This window comes from Bos indicus x Bos taurus, chromosome 7 (assembly GCF_003369695.1).
Source record: "Bos indicus x Bos taurus breed Angus x Brahman F1 hybrid chromosome 7, Bos_hybrid_MaternalHap_v2.0, whole genome shotgun sequence".
Taxonomy (NCBI): Eukaryota; Metazoa; Chordata; class Mammalia; order Artiodactyla; family Bovidae; genus Bos; species Bos indicus x Bos taurus.
Window position 1 is genome coordinate 9,294,192 of NC_040082.1, and position 26,268 is coordinate 9,320,459.

Genomic DNA, 26,268 nt, shown 5'->3' on the forward strand with positions numbered 1-26,268 from the left:
GATAAGTCACTAAGTCTAGCCAGGACACACAAGGAAGGAGATGACATAATGGAATAAGTATCAGGAGGTAAGAGTCATTGGGAGTCATTTCAGAAATTGCCCACGATACTACTATAGGTAAGTGTCCATCAACAGATGCGTGGGTAAAGAAGATGTGGTATATGTGTGTATGTGTATATACACACAGTGGAATATTATCTACCATTTAAAAGAATGAAATAATGCCATTTGCAGCAATATAGATGGACCTGCAGATTATCATACTAAGTGAAGTTGGAGAAAGACAAATATCACATAATATGCTTATATGCAGAATCTAAAAAAAAAATGATACAAATAAACTTATTTACAAAACAGAAACACTCACAGACTTGGAGAACAAACTTATGATTACCAGGGGGAAAGGGATGAGGAGAGAAAAATTGGGAATTTGGGATTGATGTGAACACTCTATTATATTTAAAATAAATAACCAACAAGACCCTATTGCATAGCTCAAAGAACTCAGCTGTATTCTGTAATAAATTAAATGGGGAAAGAATTTGAAGAATACATACTTGTATGGGTATAATTGAATTACTTTGCTGTACACCTATAACTAATGCATCATTGGTAATTAACTATAATCCAATATAAAATAAAAATTTTGTTAAATAATAAAAAAGAAAGATAAGGATACAGTGGTCGGTAAAATAAGGTCACAAAAATGCCCATAAAGGACTTAGCACATCCCTGTCAATAATGATCGTTATAATAATTACTTTGTGGCTTTCTTTCAAATTGATTTACTTGACAAAAGTTTATTCAACTCTTATAATGCTAGAACGGGAAATACAAAATTATTTGGTTTAGGATAGCAATGATAATAAAAAGGTAAATAAAATATTTGTGAATTTTGATGAATAATATAAAGAAAGATATCAGAGCAGGTGATTGTGTGTGTGTGTGTGTGTGTGTGTGCGCGCGTGTGATGACTGTTTCCATTCAGACAGGGAAAGCCTACTTGATATAATACTTATGCAGAGATTGAACATGGAGAAAATATCAGCTTTATAAGATTCTGGAAAGTAATCTTGTAGGCAGAGAGATTAGCAAGTTCCAGGACAATGAGGCAGAGGAGAGTTTGGCATGTTAAGGATATAGGAGAAACTTAAGAATAAAGTACACTGCGTGTATGTGTGCTAAATCGCTTCAGTTGTGTCTGACTCTTTGTGACCCAATGGACTGTAGCACACCAGGCTCCTTTGATGTGGATTGTCCAGACAAGAATACTGGAGTGGGTTGCCATGTCCTCCTCCGGGGGATTTTCCCGACCTACGGATCAAACCAGCATCTCTTACGTCTCCTGCATTGGCAGGTGGGTTCTTTACCATTAGCACCACCTGGGAAGCCCAAAGTATACTGAGCAAGAGGTAGTGTCATAATGTTGGTGAGGTAGTCAGGGACTAAAGTATATAGGACCTCATAGGCTGTGGGAAGGATGCTATTTTATTCTAAGTATGATGGAAAGGATTGGACTGTTTTATGAAAGATCTTATTTTTTAAATTTTTATTCTAAATTTCTATTTCTACAAATTATAGACAACTTGCAAGAATAGTGTAAGGAAGTTCATATATGAGAGGTGAAGAATACAACAGTGTCAGTTCTCTCTGATGAAATCTATTGTCTTCAAAACATCTAAGACGGTATACTGGCTTTTCCTTTTCTAGGATTCAGAGAAGATAAGATTTCTATATACCAGGCACCATCAGAATAGGTCACTTTTCAAATATTCAGATAGTAAATGCAAAAATATTTGGGGACAACTGAAATTATCTCAAGTGTTTAAATTTGGGAGAGTCATAAAATGACACCTGTTGACCGGTAGGAAATTATATTTCAGATCAGTCTGGTGTCATTGCAGGTATCCTGTGGGCAATTTTATTTTACTGCTTGAATTTCACCTTAGGATTTTTGCCTTAACACTTAACATTTTTTTTGGGGGGGGCAAGGAAATAATAGGCACAAGTTTCTGAGCCATGGCCATTTTAAAGGAATGTGTAATTGATCTAGAACTTTGGTCCCAACAATACTTGAATATTTTGACACATATATGATAGTACCTAATTAATATTTGCGCCTACAGTATCTCCATGCTTACACCATACCATACTTACTGATTTTTTACACTTACTTTAGAAAGTACTACATGACATTCATTGAATACATCTTTTATACTCAGGTTCATTGTTTGGGCAAGCATTTGTGGGCATACAATTGAACCTGCTTTACTGTTTCATGACTCATTCCACTCCATGGATGACCTCGAAACTAGGTAGTATTTCATCTGGCTTCTTTCTTGTTTTCTTCTCACCCACATCTCAGAACTGAATCTTTCTTTCTTGGCTAACATGTACCTTGAATGCCTTAGACATAAATAGAATAAACAGTAAACAGTACACCAGAAATCAAGAAGTCTATTGTCTATTCAGTCAAGGAGTGCTAAGAAAGGAAGGTGGTCACAATAAACAAACATCTTAGCTGGTGAGCTCATGAATGGTTCTAGTTAGAATAGAACATTTATTTGCCTGGCCAAGGCCTGGAAGTAAATATAAGGTTGCTAGCTATGGGAATAGGATCACAGGAAAAAAGCGGCAGAGTAGAAAGACAAAATTCTAAGTATGGCTCTGACACGAAATAGATGTTAGATGAAAAATTTTAATTGAGTTTATATTTTTATCAGTATTTTATGAAATGAATGGATGGCTGGAAAGGGGTTCAGTGGTTATCTAACCCAAATCTCTATAGTATGAATGCTAATACATTCCCACAATATCCCTATTAACTAACCAGCTAGCCCCTTCAGTGAAAGAGAATTTTTTACCTACTGAGGCAATCTGTCCCATTTTGTATACCTCTAATTCAATGGGTCAAATTTTTTTTTGTCTCAGGTCCATTTATTCTGTCAGAACTTACTGAATAGAATATCATAAACAGCTTTTTGTTTATATGGGATGCATCTATTGATAGTTATCATGTTACAAATTAAAATGAAGCTTTTAAAGAATTAGTTCATATAAAATAGTGACAATACACCCATTAAATATTAGCATAAATGTTTTTAAATTTTAATAATTATAAGCTAGACACAGGAAGGCAACTACGGCATGATCTCACTTACATGCGGCATTTTTTAAAAAGTTGAATTCATGGAGACAGAGAAAAGAGTGGGACCAGGGACTGGAAGACCTGGAGGAATAGGAGAGGTGTTGGTCAGAGTACAAGCTTTCAGTTATAAGATGAAGAAATTCTGGTGACCTAAGGTACACCACAGTGACTACAGTTAATGCATTGTATACTTGAAATTTGCTAAGAGAATAGATCTAAAGTGTTCTCATACACAACACACACACACACACACACACACACACACACTAAGGTAACTATATAAATTGATGGGTATGTTAGCTTGTGAAGAAGGCAATGGCACCCCACTCCAGTACTCTTGCCTGGAGAATCCCAGGGACAGAGGAGCCTGGTGGGCTTCAGTCCATGGGGTTGCTAAGAGTCGGACACGACTGAGCGACTTCACTTTCACTTTTCACTTTGATGCATTGGAGAAGGAAATGGCAACCCACTCCAGTGTTCTTGCCTGGAGAATCCCAGGGACAGGGGACCCTGGTGGGCTACTGTCTGTGGGGTCGCACAGAGTCGGACACGACTGAAGCGACTCAGCAGCAGCAGCAGCATGTTAGCTTGGGGCTTCCTTGGTGGCCCAGATGGTAAAGAATCTGCCTGCAATGCAGGAGACCTGGGTTTGATCCTTGGGTTGGGAAGATCCTCTGGGGAAGGAAATGGCAACCCACTCAAGAACTATTCCTTAGGAAATATCGTGGACAGAGGAGCCCAGCAGGCTACAGTCCATGGGGTTGCAAGATTCGGATACAACTTAGAGACTAAACTACCACCACCACAACTTAAATATATACCACTTTTGTTACTACTATCTCAATAAAGTTTAAAAAATACATTTAAAGCAATGATAGTGAGGAGAATGAAATGGTTTTATCTCTTTTCAAATCTCTTTAATGTCTAGCTTAACAAGGGGTTCTTATGTCTTCTTTTTTGTGATATGTCAAACAGCCTCAAGAAAACTTCACTGTTCCTTTATAATACAATGGGAATCTAAAAGACAAAAAACATCCTAGTATTATTTAAATATAGCTGTGAACTTGCAGACCCCTTGAAAAGCTCTCAGATTTTCCTGGGGTTCCTGGATCACATTTTGAGAATCACTGTTCCAATTACTTATAAAGGATTTTCTTTATTTTGAACTCATGTTTTCCTTCAACATGAAAGGTCCTTTTACTAATCTTAAGAACCATAAAGAATAAACGTGATCTCTGTTTCAAATGGTCCCCTCATTGAAATATTGTATAACAGCTAATTATCCCTGTATCTTTCCTTCAGGATAAACTCTCATACTTTTTTCAACTAATTATCATGTGAAAATTTACAGTTTTTCATTCCATCTTACATCATTGGGCCTGTTCCCATTAGTCATTTCTTTCTTTGGTGCATGAATCAGGGTAGTAAACAATATTTCAGGTCAGTCTGAATGATGCAGAGAGAAAATCTTAACCTGGATTTCATACTTCAATTAATGTTTCTTAAAACACACATTTGATCCATATTTTAACTAGCTGATGTTTAGTCAAATGTTTATTTTCCAGTTTTAAGTTTATTTATAGAATTTTTTTAGACCTATGTCATCTTGTTAGATATGGATCATGGTTTTAGTTTGTGAATCTTGATGCTGCTATACAAAGTTTTTATAATATTAATGGCAGATATAATGCAATATGTTCACCGAACTGTTTTATATACTGAGCTCCTTTGGCATTGAAGCATAGGTCTGAGTTTGATCAGTGACATATGGACAGACGTTCCCTATGATCTGTTTCAGTGCTAGCCAGGAACACGCAGTACGGAGGTGTACTCTCTCTCCAACTGACTGACTGCCAGGAAAGACTTCAGAGAGAACGAGAAAGTGGGAGGAACATGGATCCCTGAGTTCTTCATTGGAAGGAGAACATTCAGGAGATCCTCCTAAAGAGGAAAAGTCACACTGAACCTTTCATGAACTAGAAAAAATCTGTTATTTATGAACCAGAAAGAATCTGCTTTAAGTTCATGGAATTATTTGGCAGCCTATCCCAATACATATTCTCAGCTTCTATTAAAATTCTCTATGGTTGACATTTGTCTGTTATTCAAACACTGTTTTGCCAGAGTCATTCAACCAAAAACGGCCCTAATACCTCAACAATACTGAGGAGACTAACAGTACTGTCATTTGCCTCACAGTTATTTATCGAATCCATATAAGATAACTGTTGGTAGATGCTATAGTGAAATTTAGATAAATGATAAGTGACACTGGCCTCAGAGTAAGTTGGGTTGTGTTCCCTTATCTTTGATTTTCTGAAAGGGTTTATGTAGAATTGCTTTGCTGTTTAGTTGCTAAGTTGTGTCTGACTCTTGCAACTCCATGGACTGTAGCCCACCAGGCTCCTCTATCCATGGGATTTCCCAGGCAAGAGTACTGGAGTGGGTTGCCATTTCCTCCTCCAGGGGGGTCTTCCTGACCCAGGGATTGAACCTGTGTCTCCTATGTTGCAGGAGGATTCTTTACTGCTGAGCCACCAGGGAAGTCTAGAATTGATACAAGTTCTTCCTTAAATGCTCAGTGGAATTCCTTACAGAAGTCGATGGGTCAAATAGCAAATTCCTATTGGCTACCTGTTTTACATATGGTAATGTATGTTCCATGTTACTCTCAGTGAACTCAAACCAGGGCTTGATAACAACCTAGAGGGATGGGATCAGGAGGAAGGTGGGAGGGATGTTCAAGTGGGAGGGGACATAGGTAAACCTATGGCTGATTCATGTTGATGTTTGGTAGAAACCAATGTAATACTGTAAAGCAATTATCTTTTAATTAAAAAAAAGTCAGTGGGACTGAAGTTTTCTTTGTGGGAAGATTTCTAATTACAAATTCAATTTCTTTAACAGACCTAGACTTGTTCAGATGATCTGTTACCCATTAAGAGTTCTTTTGTAATTTGTCTTATGGACTTCTGTTCATTTCACCCAAACTGTCAAATTTGTAGGCATAGGTTATTTATAACTATATCCTTTTATACATGTAGAGTCTGTAATGATATCACCTCTCTTGTTCCAGATATTGGTGATTTGTGCCCTTCTGGTCAGTCGGACTAGAAATTTTTCAATTTTGTCTTCTTAAAAAATCGGTTTTAGTCTTGTTAAGTTCTCTATTGTTTTCCTGTTATCTATGCCATTAATTTCCTCTCCAGCCTTTATTATTCCTGTTGTTTTTTATTTGATACTTTACATTTAAATTGTTCTTTATTTTTCAGTTTCTTATGGTAGAACTGAAGTCACTGACTCAAGTCCTTTCTTCTTATAGGCATGTTATAAGCATTGTTTTACTAGCATCCTGCAAATTCGGATGCTTTTTATTTTTTCATTCAGTTATTTTCATTTTGATTTTGTTTTTGACCTGTGGGTTGTTTGAGCTGTGTTATTTGGTTTTCACACATTTGGAGATTTTCTACCTCTCTTTGTTACAGATTTCTGATTTGATTCCATTGTGATGAGAGAACATATTTTGTGTGGCTTGAATCTTTTAAAAATTACTGAGACTTTTTTCATGGCTCAAAGTCTATCTTGATAAACATTCCATGTGCACTTTGAAAGAATATGTATCCTACTGTTATTGGCGAGAAGTTCTATAAATGTTAATTAGATCAAGATTGCTTATAGTGTTGTTTGAATCTGGTATACTCTTGAGTTTTCTATTTGTTGGATTAATCATTGAGAGCATATTAATTATTCTGAGCATGATTGTAGATTTGTGTATTTTCCCTTGCAGTTCTATCAGTTTTAATTTTCATGCATTTTGACACTATTTTAAGTGCATAATTATTTGAGATGAAGTGCTATTGAGGAATTTACCCCTTTATCACTAAGAAATAAATTTATCTCAGATAATATTCTTCTCTGTGAAGTCTATTTGGACTGTTATTCATGTATCCATTCCAGCTTTCTTTTGATTAGTATAAGCATAATATATCATTTTCAATCTTCTACTTTTAGCATTTATATTTAAAGTATGTTACTTGTGGGCAGTATTTAATTGGTGCTTGCGTTTTGTATCAGACCTGATCATCTTTTCCTTTAAATTGTAATCTTTATTTACATTTAGTGTGATTATTAATATCAGTTCAGTTCAGTTCAGTCGCTCAGTCGTGTCCAACTCTTTGCGACCCGATGAATCGCAGCTCGCCAAGCCTCCCTGTCCATCACCAACTCCCAGAGTTCACCCAGACTCACGTCCACTGAGTCAGTGATGCCATCCAGCCATCTCATCCTCTGTCGTCCCCTTCTCCTCCTGCCCCCAATCCCTCCCAGCATCAGAGTCTTTTCCAATGAGTCAACTCTTTGCATGAGGTGGCCAAAGTACTGGAGTTTCAGCTTTAGCATCATTCCTTCCAAAGAAATCCCAGGGCTGATCTCCTTCAGAATGGACTGGTTGGATCTCCTTGATTATAAATATATTTAGGTGTAAATCATCACCTTGTTACTTGTTCTCTTTCTGTCTTATCCATTCTGTCCCCTTTCATCTCTTATTCTGCATTCCTTTAGATTAATTGAATGTATTTCCACTTTATTTTTTTCCCTTGGCTTTTTTATTATTGTTGCTATTTTAGAGGCTGCTCTATGCCTCATGGTGTAAGTCATCATATTAAACCTTTGACATGTTTTCACTTCACATATATGACATTTACAATAGCATACTTCCATTTCTTTTTATCTGGTCTTTGCATTATTGTTGGCATATGTTTTGCCTCTACACAACTATGAATCCCACAATACTTCTTTATTTTTGTTTAAACAATGAACTGTCTTTTAAAGAGACTGACATAATAAAATCACACATATTTCTCCATGGGTCTTAAGCTCCATCTCCTCATTTCTGGTGCTCTTTATGGCTTTGCACAAATCATTATTTTCACTTGTTATCATTTTCCTTTAGCCTGAAGGACTTCTATAACATAGCTGCAGGTGCTCTGGAAGATAAATTATTAATATTTCCTTTTTTAATGTCTGAAAACTTGTTTCACATTCATGTTGCCTTACTGGCCACTGTCCTTCTAATCTGTTAAGATGGTTCTTTTCCTGGACTAGCACCATTTCTTTACACATCTCTCTGGGCTCTGCTAAATACTAGAGGGAATCCTCTGCCCATCAACCCAGTCCAGCTTTCCATTTCAGTGTTTTGTCTTGCACATTCTAGCTGTCTTGGACCTTCAGCTTTGTCTTCTCAACTCGAGAGAGTCTGCTGGGTTTTCTATGGATTTCACATCTTGTCCCACCCTACCCACACACACCATCACTTGAAAACTCTCTCAAGGCAGCAAACTGCTCACCTAGTTTGTTTCCCATCTCTTTGAGATTACTCCCCTTCATAATTTGGTATCAGGTGTCTTGAAAACATTTTTTCCCCCTTAGAGTCTTTCTTTTTGTCTTCTTCTTTTGGGTATTTCAAGAAGAGATTAAATCTAGTCTCTGTTACCCCATCCTGCCTAGAAGTGGAAGTCCCTTTACTGACTGTTCTTTTAATGCCAGTTTTTGTACTCCATTTTTCATATTTAAAAAAAAATGTTTTTGTTTCATGACTGCCTCAGAAGTTTTTACTTCTTATAGTTCTTCTGCATTTTTTTTCTTCTTCTGGTCTAGCAAATTTTCATCTCCCCTGATAAGTTGGAGTATGGAGAGGCTTGTACCTTCTCTTTAACTGAAGAGACAGTTAAATTGTGTTAAACTGTCTGTTAAATTGTGTTAAACTGACAGTTAAACTGTCAATCAATTGACAGTTGATTCTGTGTATTTCTTTGGATACTCAAGCAATTCTCTATTTTCATATCTCTTTTGCAGAGTGTACATTTTGTCCTTGCCCTATAGGACCATACTCTAAGAGCTTTTCACAAGTTGTAGAGTGGAAATGTAAGGGTTTTATTTTACCTGTGTCTACTGCCTTGAACTTTGTTTATTAAAGCTCTTAATTTATTTACAAGTAAATTATTATGCTAATAGCATCTTGCTAGCTCCCTTCATCTCACACTAGACGTTTCCTAACTCCCAGTGAATTCTAAAAAGATTATTGTGAAAGAATATATGAAAATTCCTCACTCACCACTGTCACTTTTTCTGTTACTGGCCTATTTCTGCCTCTGAATGCACTGAGATTTTGGGTGTATTGGACCTTAATCTTGATAGAAGCAGGCTGCTAGAACTAAAACCTTCATGTCTCATATAGTTTTATAAATCTAAATTCTAGTAACTTTCATTATCTCCTTTTGTTAAGAAGTGGAGAGTGGTTAAATCGTGGGTGTCATGGGGACTATCAAGAGTGGTAGGATGGCCATTTTTCTATTCAGTAAAGAAGGTATTTTGTAATGATTATGACACTGGTTGTGTAAATCCTATAGAACTGGACATGGAACAACAGATTGGTTCAAAATTGGAAAGAGAGTCAAGGCTGTATATTGTCACCCTGATTATTTAACTTATATGCAGAGTACATCATGAGAAATGCAGGGCTGGATGAAGCACAAGCTGCATTCACTATTGTTGAGAGAAATATCAATAACCTCAGATATGCAGATGACACCACCCTTATGGCTGAAAGCAAAGAGGAACTAAAGAGCCTCTTGATGAAAGTGAAAGTGGAGAGTGAAAAAGTTGGTTTAAAACTCAACATTCAAAAAACTAAGATCATGGCATCTGGTCCCAGCACTTCATAGATGGGGAAACAATGGAAGCAGTGTCAGACTTTATTTTTTGGGCTCCAAAATCCCTGCAGATGGTGACTGCAGCCATGAAATTAAAAGACGCTTGCTCCTTGGAAGAAAAGCTATGACCCACCTAGACAGCATATTAAAAGGCAGGGACATTACTTTGCTAATGAAGGCCTGTCTAGTAAAAGCTATGGTTTTTCCAGTAGTCATGTATGGATGTGAGAGTTGCACTATAAAGAAAGCTGAGCACCGAAGAATTGATGCTTTTGAACTGTGGTGTTGGAGAAGATTCTTGAGGGTTCCTTGGAGTGCAAGGAGATCAAACCAGTCCATCCTAAAGGAAATCAGTCCTGAATATTCGTTGGAAGGTTGATGCGAAAGCTGAAACTCTAATACTTTGGCCACCTGATGTGAAAAACTGACTTATTTGAAAAGACCCTGATGCTGGGAAAGATTGAAGGCAGGAGGAGAAGGGGATGACAGAGGGTGAGATGACTGGATGGCATCACCGACTCAATGGACATGAGTTTGAACAAGCTTCCGGAGTTGGTGATGGACAGGGAGGCCTGGTGTGCTGCAGTCCATGGGGTCACAAAGAGTCCGACACGACTGAGCAACTGAGTTGACTGATAGAATCACAGCATGTTGAAGACTGCTTCCAGGGATCGAAACCAGACCTTGAGTATAAAAACAATGTGTTATAGAAATAATATCATAATTACTAATTTGGTATGGTACAGTCTGAGGTTGTTGATATTTCTCCTGGCAATCTTGATTCCAGTTTATGGTTCATCCAGCCCAACATTTCACATAATGCACTCTGCATAGAAGTTAAATAATACAATATATAAGACAATATACAGCCGTGTTGTACTCCTTTCCTAATTTGGAACTAGTCCATTGTTCCATGTCTGGTTCTAACTGTTACTTCTTGACCAGCATACAGCTTTCTCAGGAGAGAATTAAAGTAGTCTAATAGTCCCATCTCTTTAAGAATTTTCCAGTTTGTTGTGATCCACACAGTCAAAGGCTTTAGAATAGTCAATGAAGCAGAAGTAGATGTTTTTCTGGAATTCCCTTGCTTTCTCCATGATCGGAGTGACTGAACTGAACTGAATGTTGTGATACTTGGCCATAAGTATGCTTTTAAGGAATTCAGTGTTTTGAATGAATTATAATAACAATCACTTATCAATGAAAGGCTTAACTTGATACTATATAGTAAATTTTATGCTAATAGTTCATTTTTCACTCCCTACTGAGTTTACTTTCTTATGAGAATTATTGTATTAAATGTTTACCTTTTTTATTTTAAAAATTATGATCAATCCTGTTTATAGATACTCTCATTGTGATTTATGATTTGTATTACTGAATGAAAAATATAGCTGTCTTCCTTATTAATATAAACATATTTTCCTGTGAAACTGCAATTCAAAGCAGTATTTTACAAATCTAGTCAGCATTAAATTTTTTCTTGGATATAATTTTTAATTATACATTTTGGAGAGAGTTTAAAGTGAAGAATACTAGGAGAATCACTAGTCTTCTTGAATGAGGCAATGAAACAATCTTTTCTGCTTTTGTTTAGTTAATATAAGATCTAGTGGTATAAATCTTTAATGCTGGGAATTTTTCTTAATTTTTTCTGGTGTTGCTTCACTCTGTTTTGTTCTGTCCTTTTAAAAAAGTTTGTTGGAGTATAGTTGATTTACAATGTTGTGTTAGTTTCTGCTGTAGAGCAAAGTGAATCAGTTTTACATATACATATACCCACTCTTTTCCCATAAGGTCATTACAGAATATTGAGAAGTGTTTTCTGTGCTATACAGTAGGTCCCTACTAGTTACCCATTTTATATAGTAGTATGTATGTGAACGCTAGGATTTTAAGTTATTTCAAAAATATCTGCATCTGACCATCTTTCTCTTCAGGCTTCCTCAGGATCCCTCCAATTTTAACATTCTATAAGTCTTATAATGCTATACTGCCAAAGATTTCACATCCTGTCTGAAAGTGGAAGGGAACTGATGGGAGTATTACAATCAAATGAAGGAATATAAAATACTCTAGATAGGCAGATAAGTACATTTTCACCCTATAAGCGTATCTACATAGAACACAAAAATATAATCATTAGAATGCTTTTAAGCATGGGATCAGAGCAAGGGGAGTTGGTGGGATCATCTCGAAAGCTTCTGTCCCTGGTCCAGTTCCCCTGGGTTCACCCAGCTCCTGATATGGAAGATCCGCTACTGCACATGCCAGAAAATGGAACTTGCAGGCAGGGACTTCTGCTCCTATGTACACTGGGGGGCGGTTTCTACTTTAAAATCTAGATGCTGTTCTTTCTCTCATTCTCCACAGTTAAAAAATATAGCAAATAAAATCTGCCAAAAGAATAGCAATTTATTAATTACTTCCTTAAAAATTAAGATGGCATTTTGAATATGCTCACTAGATTTACCCTAGGTTGAACAAAGAATTTTCAAATGACAATTTTCCACACAATTATCAGAGACAAAAATCTATGAAATTGTTTGGTTTTTGCAAACTTCAACCCCCTTCGTTTTAAAATTGCAGCATAAAGGATGTGAGGGAACAGGAAAGTACTTCTTGCATTTTCATGAAGAGCAAGAACTTAAGATGAAGCAATGGTACTTTTGCTAATCTTTCAGCAAAATTCTACTCTTCCTCACAGCAAGAGTGGCAAATTCTCCTTAGCCAGCATGGATTTAAGTGCATGAAGATTATGCTTCTTTGATTTTGATAGTTCGAATTTGTTCATTCAAAGCTGCAAAATAGTCTTAAACTACGAATGTACTTAAATCTCATCAAGCAAACTTTGCTGATTGGTTAAGTTAATTTGTATTTCAGAGATAAAATGGTGACCATATCTATTTATACATTTAAATACCACTTATTTTTGTCAAAAATTCTTTTTCAATGAGTCTAGAATGATTACATATCAATTCTAATTTGAATATTTGCAAAATTTGGGGAATTCAGAGCAGCATTAGTCTTCTAGACCTCATCAATATGAAGTAAATATGAGTTTTGATCTCTCAGAATTGCTATGCAATAATTGTAACCACAAATACAAGCTATAGCCATTACAAGAGAGAAAATGCAGAGGCCAGAGAAGAGATCTGAGAAAATTCATTCAAATCCTTAATAAGTGGTTGACTATTTATTAGTTATATGACTTTGGAAGAGTTGCTAATCCTTTCTGGAGTGTAGTTTCTTTAATATGTAAAATGAAGATGATAGTAGATACTGCTCTTAACTGGACACTGAACAACAGACTGGTTCCAAATAGGAAAAGGAGTATGTCAAGGCTGTATATTGTCATCCTGCTTATTTAACTTATATGCAGAGTACATCATGAGAAACGCTGGGCTGGATGAAGCACAAGCTGGAATCAAGATTGCCGGGAGAAATATCAATAACCTCAGATATGCAGATGACACCACCCTTATGGCAGAAAGTGAAGAGGAACTCAAAAGCCTCTTGATGAAAGTGAAAGTAGAGAGTGAAAAAGTTGGCTTAAAGCTCAACATTCAGAAAATGAAGATCATGGTATCTGGTCCCATCACTTCATGGGAAATAGATGGGGAAACAGTGGAAACAGTGTCAGACTTTATTTTTCTGGGCTCCAAAATCACTGCAGATGGTGACTGCAGCCATGAAATTAAAAGACGCTTACTCCTTGGAAGCAAAGTTATGACCAACCTAGATTGCATATTCAAAAGCAGAGACATTACTTTGCCAACAAAGATCCATCTCGTCAAGGCTATGGTTTTTCCAGTGGTCATGTATGGATGTGAGAGTTGGACTGTGAAGAAAGCTGAGTGCCAAAGAATGGATGCTTTTGAACTGTGGTGTTGGAGAAGACTCTTGAGAGTCCCTTGGGCTGCAAGGAGATCCAACAAGTCCATTCTGAAGGAGATCAGCCCTGGGATTTCTTTGGCGGGAATGATTCTGAAGCTGAAACTCCAGTACTTTGGCTACCTCATGCGAAGAGTTGACTCATTGGAAAAGACTCTGATTCTGGGAGAGATTGGGGGCAGGAGGAGAAGGGGATGACAGAGGATGAGATGGCTGGATGGTATCACCGACTCGATGGATGTGAGTCTGAGTGAACTCCGGGAGTTGGTGATGGACAGGGAGGCCTGGCGTGCTGCGATTCATGGGATCACAAAGAGTCAGACACGACTGAGGGACTGAACTCAAAATGATTGGACATTTAAAAAATCCTAGTTTCTACTTCTACTCTTTCCTTAGGTTTTAGGCCAGGGTAGACTTTTTTTGACTGTGAGAGGATAAAAAACAGAATGTACGTGTGTTTGTGCTCAGTTGCTTCAGTCGTGTTGAACTCTTTGTGACCCCATGGACTGTAGCCCACCAGGCTCCTCTGTCCATGGAATTCCCCAGGCAGGAATATTGGAGTGGGTTGATATGTCCTCCTCCAGGGGATCCTCCTGACCCAGGGGTTGAACATTCGTCTCTTATGTCTCTTGCATTGGCAGGTGGGTTCTTTACCCACTGAGCCACAAATGTGTGTCTGTTCAAAATAAGATAAATGTTTTATATCTCAATCCCTCATCAGTAAAATAGGCTTAGTATATATATAAGTGAGAAAAGTTTTACAAAATAGTACTTACATGTCATTCACTGTGAATTTTCTTCTAAATTCTAGTTTATTTTATTAAGAAGTAATAGTGTTTGACAAACATTCCTCCATGCTACATTAAGTGAGCCTACTGTCTATGGTTACAATAAATAAAACGTCTTGTTTCAGGATGAATGATAATCTTTCCATCACCATACTCTCATCTCTGGATGTAAGGATACACTTGGATAGGACCAGCATGCGCTACCGAATTATAGCTGTTTGAGAGGCATTAGCACATCCCATGGACGGAGGAGCCTGGTGGGCTACAGTCCATGGGGTCACTAGGAGTCGGACACGACTGAGTGACTTCACTTTCACTTTTCACTTTCATGCATTGGAGAAGGAAATGGCAACCCACTCCAGTGTCCTTGCCTGGAGAATCCCAGGGACAGGGGAGCCTGGTGGGCTGCCGTCTATGGGGTCGCACAGCGTTGGACACGACTGAAGCGACTTAGCAGCAGCAGCACTGAATCTAGAAGTAGCTTCTTTGGTAGGCAATTAACCTGAATGAGGATAGGAAGACTTGAAAACTGTCTCTAGAATTGGTTATAAAAAGCATGCACTTTTTATGGTTAGCACGTGCTAACTTTTTTATAACCAATTTGGCAGCACGCGCTACTGAATTACTGCCGTTTGAGAGGCACTAGCACTGAATCTAGAGGTAGCTTCTTGGGCGGGCAATTAGCCTAAATGAGGATAGGAAGACTTGAAAACTGTCTCTAGAATTTGTTATAAAAATTCTCAAACAATATGTCTGAACTACTTTTAGCAAAGTTAATAGAGGTCTCAGATATTACTGGATACTATACTGCTGTCATTGTTGTTCAGTCTCTCAATCATGTCCGACTCTTTGCAACCCCATGGACTATACAGTCTGTGGAATTCTCCAGGTCAGAATACTGGAGTACGTAGCCTTTCCCTTTTCCAGGGGATCTTACGAACCCAGGGATTGAACCCAGATCTCTATTATGGGTGGATTCTTTACCAGCTGAGCCACAGGGGAAGCCCAGAACTTAATAGCATGATTAATTAATATTTAGTGAAGTACTCCAACTTTCGATAAAAGGGCCCTTACAAATGAATAATAGTACTAATGTACTGAAAATGATATCATATAGCAGTGTAGTGGAAAAGACTCATTGGAAAAGATCCTGATGCTGGCAAAGATTGAACAGGGGGTGGTGGCAGAGGAAGGAGAAGTGGGTGGCAGAGGATAAGATGGTTAGATAGCATCACCAACTCAATCGACATGAATCTGAGCCAACTCAGGGAGATAGTGAAGGACAGGGAAGCCTGGCATGCTGCAGTCCATGGGGTCACAGAGGGTCTGACATGACTGAGAGACTGAACAACAATGACAGCAGTATAGTATCCAGTAATATCTGAGACCTCTATTAACTTTGCTAAACGTAGTTCAGACATATTGAGAATTTTTATAACCAACAACTGGGGTTTCCCTGGTAGCTCAGATGGTAAAGAATCCACCTGCAACTCAGGAGACCCCAATTTGATTCCTGTGTCGGGAAGATCCCCTGGAGAAGGAATAGGCTACCCACTCCAGTATTCTTGGGTTTCCCTGGTGGCTCAGACGGTAAAGAATCCGCTTGTCATGGGGGAGACCTGGGTTCCATCCCTGGGTTGGAAAGATCCCCTGGAGGAGGGCATGGCAACCCACTCCAGTATTCTTGCCTGCAGAATCCCCATGGACAGAGAAGCCTGGTGGGCTACAGTCCATGGGGTCTCAAAGACTCAGACACGACTGAGTGACTAAGCACAGCATAGCACAGCATAACCAATAGTCAGATCTGAAGAAGCTGGTTCCTTAACAGTCTGCAGTCTTATGAAGCCCAACAGCTTTGTGTACATAGCCCTGATTATGTAGCAAATAGACAGTATTTGTGGTTTTTTATTATGTTCCTTTTTGGAATAAGCATTTCATTTAGGGAAAGATGAACATTCCAAGATCATAATGTCTTTGTTTAAAATACATTACTTTCAGATGCATTAGTTTACCTTTGGAAGGGGAGAGAGAATGGGTTCTTTGAAAACCTAATCATACCATGATCAAGTCATGCCTCAACTCCAAACCTTCCTGTTTTAATCACAATAAAGCCAAAGTCCTTATAATGGCCTACAGGGTCTGGCCCCTGCCACTTCTCTCCCACCCCACCTGTACCCCTTTACACCCCTGCTGTGGCTTCTAGTGCTCTCCAACCATCTCATTTGAGCCCACTCTACTTCCCCAACATACCAGACTCCCTCCTTTACTTTCTTCAGGTTTTTGCTTAAAAACCTGAGGCCTTTCCTGTCCACCCTATTTAAAACTGCATCAAATTCTCCCCCTTCCCCAAAACACCCTTCCCAGCCTGTCCATAGCATTTTTTCTCCATAGCATTTGTAGAGATGTACTCCATTATTCTTGCCTGGAAAAGTCCATGGACAGAGACTGGTGGGCTAAAGTCCAGAGGATCTCAGAGTTAAACAGGACTGAGCACACCCAGGCACTACATATGTAGGGGTTTCCCAGGTGGGCTCAGTAGTAAAGAACCCACTTGCAGTGCAGGAGACAGGGGCTGCAGGTTCCATCCTTGAGTCAGGAAGATCCTCTGGCCAAGGAAATGGCAACCCACTCCAATATTCTTGTCGAGGAAAATCTTACAGTCCATAGGGTCAATCCCACAGTCCACAGGATGACAGTCACATATGTCTGAGAACACACGCACTGCATATTTATTACTTATTGTCCGTCTTCTATCAGAATGTAAGCACAGTAAGCCTAGGGGTATTTGTCCGTTTTTGCGCACTTTTTCACCACCAGGGCTTAAAACAGTATTTGGAGTCCGGAAAATAAATGTGTTTTGTTGAATGAATGAAAGGATGAATGAATGAATTGTAACTACAATTAGCATAATGGTATTCGGTTGTTCAAGGTGTTATTCTTATTTATTCCACAGATAGAAATTATTTACAGTGCTATCAGCATTGTTCATCTGAAGGTATGCAATGTACAGCAGAAAGAATATTATATATATACATGGCTTTAAAGTTTCCTAATTTGTATTCCTTCACTTTGGGGGAAGTGAAAGCTACAAAAAAGGTGGTTATCATGCCAATCGCTGTAGTGGTGAGGGCTGGTAGGTATTTCCGTTTCTAGGGAGGATGACAGGTACAAAGTCTTTTAGCAGGATGCTCACGGAATCCAAAATACTGTACCTGTGGCGGCTCAGATCCTTGGGAGTCCAGGCCGAAGCCTGATTCGCTAATCGGCAAAGGCAGGCTTCCCGGGTGGCTCAGCGGGTAAAGTGTCTGCCCGCAAAGCAAGAGACCCGGGTTCGATCCCTGGGTCGGGAAGATGCCCTGGAGAATGGAGACCCACTCCCGAAGTCTTGCCTGGAAAATTCCATGGACGGAGAAACCTGGTGGGCTATACAGTCCATGGGGTCGCAAAGAGGGGGACACGACTGAGCGACTGGTTCAAGGGTAGAAGTCCGCTGAAGAGTTTCTGGAATTTTCTCCTGAAGCAGGTGTGTTTCTTGTTGGTTCCCAGTCCCTGGGAAGGGGCGCGGGGGGAACCGGGGGCCCCCTCTCAGGCTCCTGAGGAGGCTGACGGGCCGCGCGACGAGAGAGCCCCTGAGGGGGACGCCGGGGAGGCGGGGACTCGCCCCGCGCGGGCGGCCACAGGCGGGGGAGGCCGAGGGCCGACCGCACCGCCGCGGGGCCGGCGGCCGCCGGCTCGCTGAGGAGGCTCCCGTCGACGACGACGACGAGAGAGCCCCTGAGGCGGACGCCCGGGAGGCGGGGACTCTCTCCGCGCGGGCGGGCGAGGCCGAGGGCCGACCGCACCGCCGCGGGGCCGGACGCCCGCGATCGGCGGCCGCCAGCTCGCGGAGGAGGCTCCGGGTGACGACGCCGGGGAGCCCTTGAGAGGGACGCCCGGGAGCCCTTGAGAGGGACGCCCGGGAGGCGTGGACTCCCTCCGCGCGGGCGGCCACAGGTGGGCGAGGCCGACGGCCGCCAGCTAGCTGAGGAAGCTCCCGGCGACGACGACGGCGGCGGCGGCGGCGGAGACAGAGCCCCTGAGAGGGACGCCGGGGAGGCGGGGACTCGCCCCGCGCGGGGGCGCTGCCACCTGCCCGGAGGAGGAGCCCCAGCGGAACCTTGGTGTATTTTTTATTTATTTTTATTATTATTGTTTTTTTTTTTTTTTTTCGGCTCCGGCAGCCCCGGGGAGTCGGGAGGACGCGCCCGGATCATGAAGAGCTGCAAAGGCATCGAGAACCCGGCTTTCGTCTCCTCCAGCCCAGACACCCCGCGCCGCGTCTGTGCGTCGTCGCCTTCCATCGACATCTCCGTCCTGCCCACCCCGGCCGCGGGCTCGCCGCCGCCGCCCGCGCCTCAGGAGCCCCTGGAGCCGCCTCAGCTCTCGGGGGTTCCCGGCGCCTCTGAGCTCGAGTCGCTGTCTGAGTATGAGGAGGGGCCCTGCGGCTGGGGCAGCTTCCAACCCCGGGCTCTCCAGCGCTGCAACACGCCCGGGGGCTTTCTGTTTCACTACTGCCTCCTGGCCCTCACGCAAGGTGAGGACCGGCGCCGGCTTCGGGAAGGAGGTGGGAGAGCCGGGGGCGTCGAGGGGCGCCGGCGAGGAGGAGGGGGGGCAGGTGCGCCGCCAGCCCCGGGGGTGAGGGGGTCTGCGCGCCTGAGGCGGGTGGTCCCCGGGCTCCGGGCTGGCAAGCGCTCGCACAGACGCCACCCAACCAGGTTCACGCTTCTGCATTTTTAGCTTCTCTTACAGCGAAACATTGAAAACTTGCCAGGCAAGCTCTTTTCTCTTCTAAGTGTTCTACCTCCAGCCTAGCAATTTCCTGCAGAGAAGGTGGAAATGAGGGGAGCCCTCCTTCGGGAACTGGGTGCAAAAAGCATGCATTTTGCTAAAAAACAACAACAACAAAAAGACAAACAAAAAAAAACAACTTATTAAAGGGATTTGTCTTTACATCGCTTCTGGAAGAGAGTGGATAAATGTGCACCTGAAGGTAGGGCGGTTCGCCAAGGAGAAACTTTTTGGACATACATAGGATTGGTCATATCTATGCATTCAGGTTTTTGTGAGTGTAATTGGAGAGCATTGGATGTTCTCCTGAGTCTAGGGAATATAAATCTGCAGAGGCTTCAGGCGTTATTAACTGGTAAGTGTAAGTCAAGTCACTCAGTCGTGTCCAACTCTTTCCCATGGACTGTAGTCTACCAGGCTCCTCTGTCCATGGGGTTTTCCAGGCAGTAGTACTGGAGTGCTACTGGAGTGCCATTTCCTTCTCCAGCGGATCTTCCCGACCCAGGGATCGAACCTGGGTCTCCCACATTGTAGACACACGCCTTACCGTCTGAGCCGTCAGGGAAGTCCTGTAAGTGAAGAGAAAGTCACTCGGTCTTTGCGACCCCCACGGACTGAGAAGTCGAAGTCCATGGAATTCTCCATATCAGAATACTGGAGTGGGTAGCCTTTCCCTTCTCCAGGGATCTTCCCAACCCAGAAATTGAACCCAGGTTTCCCGCATTGCTGGCAGATTCTTTACCAGCTGAGCCACAAGGGAACTGTTAAGGCACCTCAAACCCCGTATCTGTTTGTTCACGGATCTCTCTTAGATTCTCTTAGGAGTTACTGATGGAGAAGGCACTGGCAACCCACTCCAGTACTCTTGCCTGGAGAATCCCATGGACGGAGGAGCCTGGTAGGCTGCAGTCCATGGGGTCGCTAAGAGTCGGACACGACTGAGCGACTTCACTTTCACTTTTCACTTTCATGCATTGGAGAAGGAAATGGTAACCCACTCCAGTACTCTTGCCTGGAGAATCCCAGGGACGGTGGAGCCTGGTGGGCTGGCGTCTATGGGGTCGCACAGAGTCGGACACGACTGAAGCCACTTAGCAGCAGCAGCAGCAGGAGTTACTGATAAAAGCCCAGGTTTATACCCTCAGGAAGTTGCAATCTAAGTCTCTATTGGAGGGGTAGGTAGTGAGGCAGAGAGACAGTGATTCTCACGAAGGAAGGCATGCAGAGAATGAAAGAAATGGAACTTATGCTAGGGCGACATTGAAATGGCACATCTTCAAGGACATGCAATAAGTTAGCTGGAATTTGATAGTATGTAGATTTTTTCTGGGGGGGGGGGAGTCACAGTTTAAAACTTTTGTAAAGGCAATTAAGTACTGATGGAAAGAAATGTAATCGGAAAAAAAAAATGGGTTTGAAATAGCTCTTTTTTAAGATTAACAGAAGACTGAATCGAAATATATTCTACCTGTTCCTATTCCTGCCCCACTGTCTTAAAGCAGCTCAGTGTTGCTTGCACAGGTTAGGTGCTGAGTAAATATTTGTTGATTGCGAAGCAGCTGCAGCTCTTCTCGGAAGGACAGTTTTGTGCTTGAGTTGCTTCCTTTTCCACCTTTCTTGTCCCAACCAAAGTTGGCCCTCTCTCAGCATCTTAACCTTAGTTGTCCAAAATCAGTGATTACCAAGCGTCTTAAGGTCAAATGCAAAGTTCAGTTGCTCAGCCGTGTCCGACTCTTTCACAAGTAAAAATTTATCTTGTGTTTTAAGACATATTCTGAAACTGCAATATTATTCCAGAATATATCATTTTATGTTTAATATAAAATATTGTTGAAATTCTTAGAGAAATGTGTCAAGTTTAGCCTGGAGTTACCCTATCTAGAAATCTCCAACTTCAGAAGTGTAATCTGAGATGAAAATGATTCCATAAATTCTTATTTCAGCTTAAGTTTGAATGACTGAAAACATTATCATGTTTCTCAATCTTGATTCTTGGGAATACCATTTCCAAGATACAGTATTATAATAGGTGATTGGTGAAAAAAGAGCCAAAGCTTGTCAAATGAATTTACTTAACCCAGCCACTTATCAAAAATAAACAGTATTTCTCTTAGCACTGGCTTTCCTGGTGGCTCAGACTATAAAGTGTCTTCCTGCAGTGTGGGAGACCCAGGTTCTATCCTTGGTCTGGGAAGATCCCCTGGAGAAGGAAATGGCAACCCACTCCAGTACTCTTGCCTGGAAAATTCCATGGACAGAGGAGCCTTGTAGGCTACAGTCCATGGGGTCGTAGAGTCGGACACGACTGAGCGACTTCACTCATTTACTCACTCTCTCTTAGCACTTAATTTCCTAATGTACCTCCTAGCTTCGTGCATTTACAGTGGACATAGTATGTAGCCTTTCATGAGATTTCTTTTTTTAAAAAAGCAAAGTTCTTGGAGTTTATGTAGTGTAGAATTTACTTTGGGATCCTAGGCTTAAAATGCTGTCTTTCCGTAAGAGTCTACAAATTTACTTTCTCAGAAATTTTTTTTTACTGTAAAAACAATAATTCTAATGACTGATTTTTAATCAGTATAGCAAGGGTGTTGGGAAGTTGATTTTAGATGGGAACTTTTCAGATTCTCAGACAACCTTGGTGGTGGTGGTTTAGTCACCAAGTCTTGTTGATTCTTGTGACCCCATTGACTATAGCCTGCCAGGCTCGTCTATCCATGGGATTTTCCAGGCAAGAATACTGGAGTGGATTGCCATTTCCTTCTCCAGGGGATCTTCCTGACCCAGGAATCGAACCCAGGTCTCCTGCCATGCAGGCAGATTCTTTACCGACTAAGCTATCCCCCTTATAAATCTGTCATTCCTAGCTATTTAGAAATTATATCTTAAAACATCAAGAGCTATAAATTGCTGTATAGATTTATTAAATTGATATGAAAGTAAAAATCATGTTAGGACTTTTAAAATTTGTAAGAAGTTTCTTGCAATATATTCCCAGTTACAGTCTTGATAAAGCAAAATTTGAAGAGATTACAGAGATAATATCTTGGATGTACTCTTTATATTAATTAATGATTGAAAACAATTCATGGTAGCCTCTTAAGTAAAAAGAATAATCAGTTTGAAACTTTGTAATTTGATTAGATGGTTTTTTATTTTCACTTTATAGTAATATCTTGGAGAAGGCAATGGCACCCCACTCCAGTGCTCTTGCCTGGAAAATCCCATGGATGGAGGAGTCTGGTGGACTGCAGTCCATGGGGTCACTAAGAGTCGGACATGACTGAGACTTCACTTTCACTTTTTAAAAAAAATTTTATTTTATTTTTAAACTTTACATAATTGTATTAGTTTTGCCAAATATCAAAATGAATCCGCCACAGGTATGCATGTGTTCCCCATCCTGAACCCTCCTCCCTCCTCCCTCCCCATACCATCCTTCTGGGTCATCCCAGTGCACTAGCCCCAAGCATCCAGTATCGTGCATCGAACCTGGATTGGCAACTCGTTTCTTACATGATATTTTACATGTTTCAATGCCATTCTCCCAAATCTTTCCACCCTCTCCCTCTCCCACAGAGTCCATAAGACTGTTCTATACATCAGTGTCTCTTTTGCTGTCTCATACACCGGGTTATTGTTACCATCTTTCTAAATTCCATATATATGCGTTAGTATACTGTATTGGTGTTTTTCCTTCTGGCTTACTTCACTCTGTATAATAGGCTCCAGTTTCATCCACCTCATTAGAACTGATTCAAATGTATTCTTTTTAATGGCTGAGTAATTTTTTTACTTTCATGCATTGGAGAAGGAAATGGCAACCCACTCCAGTGTTCTTGCCTGGAGAATCCCAGGGACGGGGGAGCCTGGTGGGCTGCCGTCTATGGGGTTGCACAGAGTCGGACACAACTGAAGTGACTTAGCAGCAGCAGCAACATAGTAATATCTAAACTTCTATATAATCAGTATCCTAATTAGACATTTTTGTTGTTAGTCAGATTTGAATTTTCAGCTTTTTCTTGTTTATCTTATATTCTTTAATCACAGTTATAATGAGCAGATGAAGTGTAAGTTGTTATTTTCTGTCACGTTGCCTATGATTTAGAATGCTAGTAATTGAAATAGACTTTTTGTTTGTTTGTTTTTGCCCCAGGAACTTTTAAATGATGACTTTAATGACTCTAAGAGTGCTGGAAGAAGGTAGAGGTTTGAGAACTCAATTGCACCTTTCCTAAGACTAAGTCAAGGATTGAGTAATTTGAACAGTTTTAGCTTTTAACCTCTCAATCACCTATATGTTTTGTAGTCTTCCAAGTGAGGCCCATGGGAATATACTATACCTGGAAACTCTCTAATGAATCAGCTTCATGAGACTTTACCAGTCTCTTTTGTATTTAAAGAAACATGGTTAGCTGTAATTCAGTATGTGATAAACATCAACTTTACTTAATGACTGAAAATTTACAAATGTATAATTTAAAAGAGAATTGATTTGTAAAGGAAATATGTTTGGCTTGCTTAGTTTTGAAACGTTGAGATTTTTAAAATTGGACATTTAAAAATATCAATAGAAATGAACAAACTTTAGTAATGTCATGTTAATTATCATACTCTATATGGTAAAGTTGTAATAATGCACATAAATTTACTCTTTTCTCTTTTAGGTATTGTGGTGAATGGCCTAGTAAATATTAGCATTTCCACTATCGAGAAGCGCTATGAACTGCAGAGTTCCCTGACCGGCTTGATATCATCAAGCTATGACATTGCCTTCTGTTTGCTGTCTTTATTTGTATCGTTCATTGGTGAAAGAGGACACAAACCCAGATGGCTTGCGTTTGCATCCTTTATGTTAGGGCTGGGAGCGCTTGTGTTTTCACTGCCCAAATTTTTTAGTGGAAAATACCAATTTGGGTCTCTTTATGAAGGTAAGTTTCTGTTCCCTTCTTGCTTGTTTTAAGAAGTTGTATTGGCTCTGTACTGCACCTCACTTGTATGGTATTTAGGGTAAGGGCTTAGCTGTCTTCCAGTGTTCACTGCTTTGTTACGATGTGATTTGTGTGGAGCAGGAGATTATTGAGACAGATTGTGCATTGTTCATTGCTTCAGTGGATCTCCAAGTTTTTAATCTTCTAATACTCATTCCCCATATTATACACAATCTTCCTTAAAAAAAAACATGACCTTTTTGCTTTGCTGGTGGTGTGGCTTCGCTGGGGCTTTAAGATCTAGTTTTTCCCCTTAGTTCTGTGCTGTGCTTACAGCTCTGCACCCTGGACCTGTTGACTCCTGATTTGAGAATGAGAGGTGAAACTTACAGGAGTAGGGCCTTTTCTGAGTACTGAAACCAGTTTCACTTTTGACTCTGATTTAGAGACGCAGAACTTAGTTACCTAAAGTGTTGCTCTGCTCAGTACATTATTTAAAGGCTCAGAAAAAGGAAGTTTGATTAATTATATTCCTTCTCCTTTTTTCCCCCAAAGTATCTTTTTTTAATGGAAAACCAATTATGGGAGAACCCGAGAAATGTACAAATGAAAGTAGACATTTTTGTCCTTCCTGAGACTTTTAATAGCAAATATTGAAATAAAATCAGAGAGCCACAAAATCAGAAGCTTTCAGAGGTTAGGTAAATGAAAAAAAGGCTTATAGTAAGAAGAAAGGGGAACTGGGGCCTGCTGCATGACAGTCATTATTTTCAAAAAGTTAAGATTTTTATATTTGTATTATATTGAAGATTCATATTAAAGTGTTAACATTTCCCAAGATCTATTTCCCAGTTGTAGACTGACAATAGGACAGTATTTTCAATAACAAAGTATATATATCATACAGTGTGGTTTTAGGGATGTACATACTAAGTAAGCAAACTTCATTTTAGAAGTAAAAATAGAATTTGCAAGTATATGGATCAAGAGAAGATATATTAAAAAGGTGATAAAGCTTGAAATGAATGAGATAAGGTGAATGTGTTATCTATAGAAAGAACAGTTACTGGGTTCTAGTATATTATCTAAGATTCCATAAAATTTTATTAGCTCAACTGCACATACTTTCTCTGGGAGTAGTTTTATAAATAAGACATGCAGGATTTCGTATAGTATCTTTGATATCCTAATGGTAAGGGAAAAGCTGAATTTTTGTCTGTCACAAGAAATACAAAACTGATTCTGTGATAGCAAAAACAGTATTGTATTGATAGCCTTTAGGTGGTGATCTTTGTCCGGATTTTAATCCCTCATTTTTCCAGTTGATCAGATACCCTACTGTTCTTAAAGTATACAACTTTAACTCTTTGAACTAAAATATAAACACCTGCTCCAAGTGCAAAAGCCTGATCTGTCCTCAGCCATCTTCTTTGCTTCCTCTCTTCCATACACCCGTTGTGTCGCAGCCAGTTTGAATAATTTCTATTCCCCAAAGGGAAATTGCCACAAATTAAGAAGTGTGTGGCCAGAGATGAAGCCAAAAAGGTTCTTGAAACCAGATTATAAACTTTCAGTACATTATTGTATATCATGCAAGTTTTCACCACATTCATGTTGATGTTTTCCATGATTTTAGTTGAAGTAGATTAGGTAGAGGAATTGGAGGAGCTGTAAATTTTTTACTCTAAATTTACTAATAATTTAAATAACAATTTCTCTATGGAAAATAAAAATAAAAATTCAGTTTGCCCTTATTCTGCCATTGGTATGATGAATATTTATTGATATGGACTCTACCTGATGCCGAAATAATAGCAGTGAAACAGTTTCATGCCCTCTGGATTGTATATACTAGTGGGAGGAAATACAAAATAAAGCAACAAACACTATTGAGGTGAGTGTATAAGGGAAGAAATAGTATGAAGTAATAGTGCACACACGGGAAAATACATGGGCAAGGGAAGGCTATT

General features: G+C 40.3%; 1 protein-coding gene across 1 annotated transcript in view; it reads left to right on the forward strand.

Moving 5' to 3' along the window:
* Positions 1 to 18,684: 18,684 nt before the first annotated feature.
* The window catches only part of SLCO4C1 (solute carrier organic anion transporter family member 4C1), an 84,952-nt gene continuing 77,368 nt past the window's right edge, over positions 18,685 to 26,268 (forward strand). The window contains exons 1-2 of the mRNA XM_027545527.1: positions 18,685 to 19,113; positions 24,035 to 24,298. Coding sequence (XP_027401328.1) covers positions 18,792 to 19,113; positions 24,035 to 24,298 — 586 coding nt within the window. The 5' untranslated portion in view covers positions 18,685 to 18,791. The remainder of the gene's footprint in view (positions 19,114 to 24,034; positions 24,299 to 26,268) is intronic.